Raw genomic sequence first — 10,813 nt, 5'->3', positions numbered from 1 at the left:
AAGTGAATGTGTCTCTCCCCCTCTCCATGCAGCGCTGCCCGTTACAGCAGAGACTCTGATCTGACAGCATTAGGAGGACTGACACAAACTTTGTCTCCCCATGCAGCGCACCCCGCTCCCACTCTCCCCCTGGTACCCATCCATCGGATTCTCCACCAACCTGGTGCAGCACCCCTCTCCCCATGGTTATCGTTAAAGGGGTATTGTCACCCAAAATGCTAAATACGGCAGCAGCATGCCGACCCCTCACCCCGTTACTCACCTCTGACTCCACCGCCTCAGGAATCTTCGGTCGCACTTCACGTATGCGCACTCCGGGGGTCAGGAGGACCTGGTGCCGGGCAGATGTGCTCCGTGGGTGTTACTATGTTTTTAGCCCTGTCGAACCCATAACACAAATTACATGAACACAAAATGGTGCTCGGTGTATATCAGGGAGATATATACAAAAGGGACTTGGCCCCTATAATAATTATACCAGTAAGGCCGGCGTCACACTCAGCGTAAGACAATACGCCACGTATTATACGGCCGTACTACGGGCGTAATACGGAGAAATGTCCCCAAAATATTGATCCGTAGTCAGGGTGTGTCAGCGTATTTTATGCTATGGGGCATTTTATACGTGCCCCATCACGTGGGGCAAGTATACTGTACGCAGCATCATGTGGGGCCATTATACAGTATGGAGCATAATGTGGCCAATGGCCATTGTACAGTATGGAGCGTCGTGTGTGGCCATATTTTTTTGTTCATAATTATTGTTAACGAAACATTGTGATCAGAAGTGCTAAATGGGTGTGGCTGGGGCGTGGCTAGTTGTGAAATGGGTGTGGCCTAAAATTTGCCGCGGCGCGCTACGCGCGCCGCTGACTTTGTCCCTCTTTCCCTTCCCCTAAAGTTGGGAGGTATGATACAGGCCCTGTATATAATTTCGATATACAATCTCTGTATACTTAGATCATATTACTATCCATATATACATTACTCATATATAACATCCGTATATACAGATCACACACACACATAGTACCCGTATATACCGGTCACATGCACAGTATCCGTACACAGGTCCCACATACAATTTCCGCATACAGAGCGGCACACATGGAGGACACGTTGGTCACATGACTGCAGGTGACCCGTTAGCGCCCCCTAGGACCACGCACAGCACAGCGCCGGGGCAGCGGCTGGTTACCATACACTTCCAGGGCGCGCTCCTCCATGACCCGGGCACGTCTTTTGGTTCCCCCGCGGAGAGCTGACAGCAGCCCGGTCAGCAACTCCATACCAACTCCGCCCACTGACGGACGTCACGCCTCCCAGTATCCAACCAGCAGCTGGTGATGACGTCAGCTCTCCGCCTGACCTGTGCTATCACGTGATCTCATGGAAAGATGGCGGTGTCCGGGACGAGTGCGAGAGCGCTGTAAGTAGGAAGGAACTGTACAATGTCTTAAGAGGCTAGGAGAAGACTGACCGGAGGTAGCAGACGCGAGAGAGCGATGGAAGCCTAGAACTGGGACAAGCAGGTGATGTTACTGTAATGCCAGCCGCCGACACTCGTAGTTCAGGGTCTGCAGCAGAATGTACCTTCCTGCTATCCGTAGATACTACCTGGATACTGGTATACATTGCAGCCAATCAGATTTCAGCTTTAATTTTTCAAACACTAGTTGGAAAATGAAAACGGCCACCTGATTGGTTGTTTTGGGTAACCCCTCCAGTGCTCCCTCATTAGTTTTGGTATCCCCTCTTATACACAGCATCGGGGCTTCTCACAACATCTGCTCTACTTTATGTGACAGTATTAAGCTGATATATACGCTGCATTAACTCCTCGTGTCCAGACTGACTTTATTTGGTCATAAATATCCCCTATCCTAAAGAGAAAACTAAGTCCTTGATATCAGGAGACCCCTTCTCAGCAGACCACTCCTTACAGTATCCTGCCTGACCTCAAGTAATGAGAGCAGCTCGTGCACATCTGGTGTGAGCACCGCACGTGGCCTGCAGAGCATTAGATGGGGGATTATATTATAAGGGGTATCATTACCCCTGAGCTTCATGGCATGTCCGCCGGGTGAGAGCCGTGGATGCATCATTAGGTCCCAGCCGCTCTCAAGAACAATGCCCGGCCTGCCATAGCTAACCATGGAGGGGTGGATTCTCCATTCACTTACATGGCAGTCCTGAGAACTGGGGAGTAAGCGTACCATTGTGCCACCAAACAAGCGCTGGCGTCTCTACCTGCTTGGTGAAAAATTAGCAGGAGGGATATTGTAAGCAGAAGTGCCCCAAGTAATAATGGGCATCCGAAAATAGATCCTCCACCCTTCCCCTATAATGAATTACCAGTTTATCTGCACCAATGTTGGTGATTTATTTCTATCTATATTATAATGGATGAATATTGAAGGAACCGTCACTTCTTCAGAGAAGGATATTTACCTGGTGATACAATGTTAGTCTGCAGGTTAGGCTGCAGTCCCATGATGAGTATTTGCTGAGTTTTTTCTGGACCCATTAAGTAAGATTACTAATATTTTTGTTTAAATGCGCTGCGTCAAAAACTCAATGTGGGAACATTGCTTGATGTAAATTAGGTAACTTGCATTTTTTCATTGCGTGTTTTATTTATTGCAATTTTAGCATGTCTTTGACACTGTCCTATTTGTCTCTTTTTGGTATCTCTTGTTTGATCTACATAAAATTGCTTTGTTTTTGATACTTCCTTGTATTTAATTTTATTGATGTCGTCAGGTTCGAATTAAATGGATGTTATACTTGCCGATTTTCTGCATCTAATTCAATTCTATGGGGAAAATCCGCACATAAAACTCAGCATACTCCAAGAACAATTGACGTTGCGGATTCTAAACACGCACCGCAGGTTGGTTTACTCTGCATAAAAAAAAAAATCACAGTGGGCAGGAGATATCCATAAATCCATTTCACTTTGCTGGAACTGTAAGACGCTGCTTTCTTGTGCAATGAAAATACGCAGCATCAAAAAGTCCTAACGGGAGCTTGTCCTTACTGTAAGTGCAGCTACCAGGAGAAAATAAACTTATTGCCTCGCACTAGCTGCCAGTTTTCATTCATACGGATGTGTACGGAGCAGGTAGTTATTGATCACAGCTCTGCCCACTATGATATGAGCCGGGCGGACATATCAATGGTGCATCCGGTGTAGTCACACAGGAGCCCAAGAAGAAGGGAGGCCACTTCCACCTCCTAAGCACCAAGTAACTTCTGTCATAGGCAGAACTACTGGACTGTAAAGGACCCTTATACTGTTCTTGCACAGGGGTCTTTTTTTTGTCTGTGTCTGCCCGTGTTGTGAGAAGTGGATATAAGCACGCCCTAGCAGTTTGACAGCTTTTTCTGCCCAGATATGTTGCAGAGTGGACTGTCAATCAAAAGATAGTGAGCAGCGCTTGAGCGGTATCTGCAGGCCACTATGATTGAGAGCCGGCGGCTCCTGGGAGGAATTAAGTTCATTTTCTCCCAGTAGCTGCACTTTCAGTAAGGCGGCCGGGCATCAATATAATACTATTTACCTGCAGTTTATCCCTTCATCTGCAGGTAAATAACATTTTAGTAGTAGTAGACTGCGTCCGAGTGTCCGCCTCCAGTAGGCGTACACCGCTGAAAATGATGCACATCCGAGCACATGTTCGCTCTGTCGGCACCATTATAGTCTATGGCCCCGTCAGTGCATATGTCTGAATCCCGCTTTAAAGAGGTCTGGATGTAAGCCCCGATGGGACCAACGAATGTGGGCAAACATGCTGTGTGAAAGCACCTTTACTGTTGTGGCCAGTGATTGATTGCAGCGGTCAGATGACTAAACATACATCCAGCAATGTTCCTTACCATTGGCCTGTGACAGTCAGGGCATGCTGGTAGTTGTAGTTTGACAACAGGTGGGGTTCCACAAGTTGCTGATCCCTGGATTCGATGCAGACCATTGGCATACATTGTTAATAACACATCCATTCTGCAGAAGAGGAATAGCGCCCCTTCAGTTTATCTATATAAGCAGAGATAAAAAATAGAGACTTTTGAAATTTGCTATAGAGATAAAAATGAACGAGTTTTCTTGTGGAAACCGACACAGTTACATTACTGTGATGGATTTGTATAGCCCTTTCAGCCATTGTTGACTGTGATACATTTTAAGATGAATATAATCGTATATGTGGGGGTTAATTATAGTCTTATTGTATTCTGCTTACTTACAGATTGGAGAGCTTGAAGTTTTAGCAGTAAAATGGAGCTAAGTGTCCTTCTGGACCCCTGTATAACATTACAGGACTGGACTGAGCTGCCTACAAAGGTCTCCTTGACCAGACTCAAAAACCTCACCTTATGCAGCCTTCAACCTGGAGGAAGTCTCTGCCTCACCATCTTCACCTCCGGAAGAAAGCATGGCGCTCGTACACAGCTGGAGGGACCGTTCACTCAGTAAGACCTTCCCTGATATCAGTGGTGAATGATGCTCAGTGTGGGAGGAATATACGTGTACATGCAGGACAACATGACATGTTGGCATTGGGCCCATGTTTTATTATATGAAGGGTGTCTGTCAGTGTGTAGACCTGGAGTGGTGCGTGACCAGCTGTTTTAGAAGGTTTCACACACAATGGGTACATGACATAATACAGAGAGGATAATATCAAAAGATATTATCACACCCACATGTGTGGACGGAGTGCATGTGACATGTCGAATATACTGCATGTGCACCACTTTTTTTTTTTTTTGTCAACCAATCACAACATGTAGCGATTACCTGAATCTCTACTAGGCCATGTTAATTATTTGGTCAGTTTTTTACCTCAGTATTTGTAAGCCAAAATCAGGAGAGGAAGAATCAGGGGAAAAGTATAATAGAAACATATGCACCACTTCTGTATTTATCACCCACTCCTGGTTTTGGCTACAAATACTGAGGTAAAAAACTGACCAAATACTGAACGTGTGAATGTGGCCTTAAAGGTATTGGCCACTACTGGCCAGCTACTGCTTTATCAATTCAGGACTGCATATAAAATAAACCCAACCTGCCCACTTCTCACAGAGGCAATGTCCTAATTATGTCGTCATCAGCTTTTTGGCTGCCGTTCGTTACTATTTCATCAGGGCGGACATCCACCCTGACGGAATAGTAAAGGCTGCAGCTAAATAGCAGGCATTAATTGGCTGTAGCCGGCACATGACCCAAATCATTTCACTCTTCGGCAACATTGGCGCCAATGTCACTAGAATGGCGCCGCTGTGGTAGGTCGTAATAGATGGGTTTTTTATTGTGCTCCTGAATTAACGAAGTTGTGGTTGTCCTGCAGCGAGCAACCCATTTAACCCTACGATTAGCATTCCACATTAACTTTATACGATTGGCAATATACAGCATATAAATTATTTTTTTCCAACTTTTTGGCTTTTTTTTATTTTTTATTATTCAAATGTCATGTACATAAAATAAAACTTTTTGAAACTAACAGTTACCCAACTAAACATGCTGAGTATATATTAGACATAACATACACACCAGTAAGTACTGCCTGAGTGCATTTAACATATTTTATACACATCAGAAAACATCTTTTTAATGAAAAGCAAAGTTTCTGTATACCTTCTACTCAGACAACCCCTTCTCAATCTCTGTATTTCCTCCATAAAGTAACAACAGCCTATATACGCTTCTGGTGTGGGCACCGTTCCAGCCATGTTGGCCCTGGTTCTCCTGGGACTCGCGTGACATTATGTCATGTGAGCCCTGCAGCCACATTGGAGTTAAGTATCGCCGTTATTTTACGTGGGAGAAATGGTTATTGAGGAGGAGTTGTCCGAGTAGTGGAAACCCCTTTAATCCTTCTCACGGTTAGTTTTGTTCCAGCATTCTATTGATGAACATACAACATTATAGACGAGATACAGACCGACATGAAACAATGCAAAGTCCAGCAGACGCCCATCAGCCACTTTTAGGAAACTCACAGTTTACTTTTCATTCACATATAAAATTATTCCCTAAAAATCCAGGCAAAAGAAAAATCATGAGAATAAAACTCTGCATCTTCAGCAGAAATACAACCATACATTTTAAAATCAAATCCATCATTACCTAAATGTAATGGTACCGTCACACTATACGATATCGCTAGCGATCCGTGACGTTGCAGCGTCCTGGCTAGCGATATCGTTGAGTGTGACGCAGCAGCGATCAGGATCCTGCTGTGATATCGCTGGTCGTTGATTAAAGTTCAGAACTTTATTTGGTCGTCAGACCGGCGTGTATCGTCGTGTTTGACACCAAAAGCAACGATACCAGCGATGTTTTACACTGGTAACCAGGGTCAACATCGGGTTGCTAAGCGCAGGGCCTCGCTTAGTAACCCAATGTTTACCCTGGTTACCAGCGTAAAATGTAAAAAAAACAAACACTACATACTCACCTTCGCGTCCCCCGGCGTCCGCTTCCCACACTGACTGAGCGCCGGCCGTAAAGTGAAAGCACAGCACAGCGGTGACGTCACCGCTCTGCTGTTAGGGCCGGCGCTCAGTCAGTGCAGGAAGCGGACGCCGGGGGACGCCAATGTAAGTATGTACTGTTTGTTTTTTTTACATTTTACGCTGGTAACCAGGGTAAACATCGGGTTACTAAGCGCGGCCCTGCGCTTAGTAACCCGATGTTTACCCTGGTTACCCGGGGACCTCGGCATCGTTGGTCGCTGGAGAGCGGTCTGTGTGACAGCTCTCCAGCGACCAAACAGTGACGCTGCAGCGATCGGCATCGTTGTCTGTATCGCTGCAGCGTCGCTTAGTGTGACGGTACCTTAAGTGTTCCAGATTGTTAGCACTCAATCAAGGAAAGTTAAGTCAAGGTCTTTCTTCTTCACTCTGACAAATAAACAGATTATTTGCATTCTCCACATAGTTAAACATTTGGGGTAAAGTAAATATCAGGCCTCCTTATGTCCAGAACTGTGGAAGAAAACTCCTCACAAACATGGCTTAAGCCACATACATTAGATGACTGTCAGCCAAGCGAAGCTTCGGCCGATCGTGCGGCCCTGCCGCTATCTCTGCTGTCTCCCCCATACACAGAAGCGCTCGTTAGATCAAGTGCCCTCTATTCTCTGAGAGAAAGCTTCTCTCTGGGAGAGCAAAGCAATCGTCGGTCTGAAATCGGACATACCTGTTCGACGTCTCCCCCAACCATCAGTCAGCCAGTGTCCTCATACACATTAAATTATTGGCAGAACCTGTTAATAATGGTGGCTTTGGTCCACATTTGGCTGTGTATGAGGGCCGCAAATGTTCCTTTTTACCTAGTCACGTACTTAAAGGGAATCTGTCACCCCAAAATTTGCCTATAAGCTGCGGCCACTGGCATCAGGGGCTTATCTACAGCATTCTGTAATGATGTAAATAAGCCCCCGATGTAACCCGAAAGATTAGAAAAACAGGTTATATTATACTCACCCAGGGGCGGTCCTGGTTCGGGTCCGAAGGGCGTCGCGGTCCGGGGCCTCCCATCTTCATACGACGACGTCCTCTTCTTTGCTTCCTGCTGCGGCTCCGGCGCAGGCGTACTTTATCTGCCCTGTTGAGGGCAGAGCAAAGTACTGCAGTGTGCAGGCATCAGGAAAGGTCAGAGAGGCCCCATAAAGTACGCCTGCGCAGGAGCCGTGGCAGGAAGCAAAGAAGAGGACGACATCGTATGAAGATGGGAGATGCCGGACCGCCCCTGGGTGAGTATAATCTAACCTGTTTTTCTTATCTTTCAGGATACATCGGGGGCTTATCTATAGCATTACAGAATGCTGTAGAGATAAGCCCCTGATGCCGGTGGCCTTAGCTTCTAGGGGAATTTTGGGGGTGACAGATTCCCTTTAAGACATAGCACAATTTGAGGCGCACAACACATTAAAACTCTTGGGCTCCGCTATCGGTGATCATTATTCAATCAGTTCAAAACAAATTACACTATAATCCGCACGTTAGGCTAAAGTTGGTCAAAACTGGCAATATTGGTGGGATGAGCCAACAGTCCAATGTGTATGGGGGCCTCCCGTTCCCTGACAGATATTTGGGGAAAAAAGATCCGGAATTCTTTATTTTACCCATCTTGATCCTTTTGGTCTTCCGGAGGTAAGCGACTGCCAGAGACTATGGGAAAAACTTTTTTCCTTAAATGATGAACCCCCTCCCCTTCCAGAAGGGGAAAAATGAGACACCACCCTTTAATAGGGCTTTTCAGAACTTTCATATTAATGCCCTATCTTTAGGATGGGCCATCAATATCATATCGGTGGGATCTGAATTCTGTGCCCCCCCACCAAGGGGCTAACGGAATAAGCTGGGGCGCTTCGGCGAGCACTGTAGCCTCCTCATTGTTTACCAGGCAACCATCCGGCCATTTTGTAGCTTCTGCGGCTGGTATTGAATCTCGGCCCCATTCTCTTGAATGAACAGCAGTGACCCACAAAACTAGACAGTCTGCTAACAATGAAGAGGCTGCAATGCTCCCAGCCCCTTCAGTCAGCTCTTAGGTGGGGGCTCTCTGAGTCGGACCCCCACTGATCAGATATGAATAATGGCCTTTTCTAGTAATAGGGAATTAATATGAATGTCCCGGATGAAATACAGACCCAGTATGACCATAGTAAAGGCCAGGAATGAACTAACAATGAATTGTGGACTTTTAGTTATACAAAGCACATACATATGTATGTAAGACATATAAGTTATTCGCTGTCTGCTGTGTCTGTTGAATTCTTTTTTTTTTCTGTAAGTAAACACACAGTTGTCTATAACATGACTCCCAGGGGGCTTCACATTTCTATGGTGGTCTTATTGGACCTGCACTGAGCAGTGTTATTTACTGCTCTCCATTATAACCTGTGTTTTTTATTTCCCAGATTTCTGTGGGAAGATGATAACCACAATGATTCCGTGCTGGATCAGAAGCCGCGTCTCTTGACCGCTGGTCAGAACAATGATATATGTGTCTATGAAGTGTGTGCTGGGGATGGGCAGGCGGCACTGACCCAGCTCTGCGTCTGTGACGTGGACACATTGCGACAGCTCTGTGCAGAGAGCCATGTTTGTGAGTATCGCAGCTCTCTACCGCTCGCCTATGATTTATGCTAACCTCAGTAGTTCTATATAGTGTGCGGCATCTTATTTTATTATAAACGCCCTTATCGCTCTGAAAGAAGCAACCAAGGGTGTATGTGAGTGTAGAGCAGGTAAGGAGCTCATAGATACATAGCACAGGTGCCAGACTGCAAGGCGGCCATGTCTGGTACTGCCGCTCTCCCACACCACTCATTACAGGCATGCCACCAATATGTAGGGTCAAAGGGTCTGTGATAAGCTGCGTCTGGTATTGCAGCTCCGACCCAATCACTTATGTCTAAGCTGCAATACCAGATGTTGTCCCTGGTAAAGAGGGCTGCGGTTTCTGGAGAGGGTGTGTGTGTGTGTGTGTGTGTATATATATATATATATATATATATATATATATATATATATATATATATATATATATATATATATATATATATATATATATCACCATTTACACTGGGCTTTTTTCTATGAGAGTCAACTTTTGCACCATTCAGACTGGGCTTTTTAGAGACCCAGCAGTCGGACCTCCATCCATCGGGAAGTTATCTTGTTTCCTGCGGATGGGGGATAACGTTCAGTTTAGCACAATCCCTTTAAAGAGCATATCCAGAACTATTTTAATATCTTTATCATGAGACTAAGAACTGATGTGTAGTTGCTAACTACCAGCCTGTTCTACCTGCCACCGGCTTAGATCAAACACAGGCTGCTCCTGCCGGCGATTCTGCTCTTTCTCTTCCGTTCTGCTCTGTTGACGGGACGTGACTGCTGACGTCATGCTGACTGACGGCTAGCTCCCCACAAATTGTCATGCTGTCAATCAGCATGACATCAGCAGTCGCGCCCCGTCAGCAGAGCAGAGTGGAAGAGAAGCAGCTGCTCTGTCGATGTGACGTCAGTGTAAGCCACAGGATCGCCGTCAGTGACTGCTCTGAGCCACCAGAGATTGGCATCGGGCACAACAGGCAGGTAGCAACTACATACCTCTAAGTTCTAAAGCCGTAAGAAAAAAAAAAAATAATCCTAGATAAATCTTTTGGCTTCCATTAAAGGGGTTCTCTAGTAATCCCTTTCTTAATCAACTGATTTCTTTTACTCTTAGGTGTTCCTTCCCCGTCCTCCGTTCGTCTCCTGTCCCTTCATGGAGATGACATTTTCATCTTGCTCAGCAGTAGTGTGTTTGTACATCTTCAGTACTCTGACAAGGGCCATAAGCCAAGCCTTGTGTCATGTTTTTGTCTGGACCTGGACCCAGAGACGACGGAGCACATCTGCGATGCGTGTTACCGACATGAAATCCTGTTCCTTCTGGAGAGTTCGGGGTTCATTTGTATCCTTTATATAAAGCTGATCCCTTCAGGGCTTTCTAATCACGTTTCTGGTTTATGGCGACACATTAATGTTATTGATTCCTTGATGTATTTCATCAGATGTTTTTGACACCCGGGATGGCTCACTAGTGGCTGAAATGGAGCTTCCATCGAGGACTGGTATTGATACGGCAGAACCACTGAAAAGTATTTGTGTGTCTCCAAATCTAGATTCAGTTGTGGTCTCCTCCAGCAGTTCTTACTTTCTTTCTTTGAGGCTAAGTGAAAATCTCAGGTAAATTTCTGTTCTGTAAAATCCATTGAAACAACACATTTGGAATAATGTTAAATGACTG

General features: G+C 45.7%; 2 protein-coding genes across 3 annotated transcripts in view; one reads left to right on the top strand and one right to left on the bottom strand.

Moving 5' to 3' along the window:
- CIAO2A (cytosolic iron-sulfur assembly component 2A) overlaps positions 1–1,338 on the bottom strand; it is a 23,015-nt gene extending 21,677 nt beyond the window's left edge. The window contains exon 1 of the mRNA XM_077263184.1: positions 1,199–1,338. Within this exon, the coding sequence (XP_077119299.1) occupies positions 1,199–1,289 (91 nt within the window). The 5' untranslated portion in view covers positions 1,290–1,338. The remainder of the gene's footprint in view (positions 1–1,198) is intronic.
- Positions 1,309–10,813, top strand: part of SPG11 (SPG11 vesicle trafficking associated, spatacsin) — a 77,131-nt gene continuing 67,626 nt past the window's right edge. Inside the window, exons 1-5 of one of the 2 annotated variants that reach the window (XM_077263183.1) lie at positions 1,309–1,429; positions 4,248–4,470; positions 8,934–9,121; positions 10,250–10,477; positions 10,578–10,752. In XM_077263183.1, the coding sequence (XP_077119298.1) occupies positions 4,277–4,470; positions 8,934–9,121; positions 10,250–10,477; positions 10,578–10,752 (785 nt within the window). In that variant the 5' untranslated portion in view covers positions 1,309–1,429; positions 4,248–4,276. Of the gene's footprint in view, positions 1,533–4,247; positions 4,471–8,933; positions 9,122–10,249; positions 10,478–10,577; positions 10,753–10,813 lie in introns of both variants that reach the window. The other variant, XM_077263181.1, reaches the window with a different exon arrangement.

Source organism: Ranitomeya variabilis, chromosome 5, assembly GCF_051348905.1.
Source record: "Ranitomeya variabilis isolate aRanVar5 chromosome 5, aRanVar5.hap1, whole genome shotgun sequence".
NCBI lineage: Eukaryota > Metazoa > Chordata > Amphibia > Anura > Dendrobatidae > Ranitomeya > Ranitomeya variabilis.
This window is presented reverse-complemented; position numbering and strand designations above follow the sequence as displayed.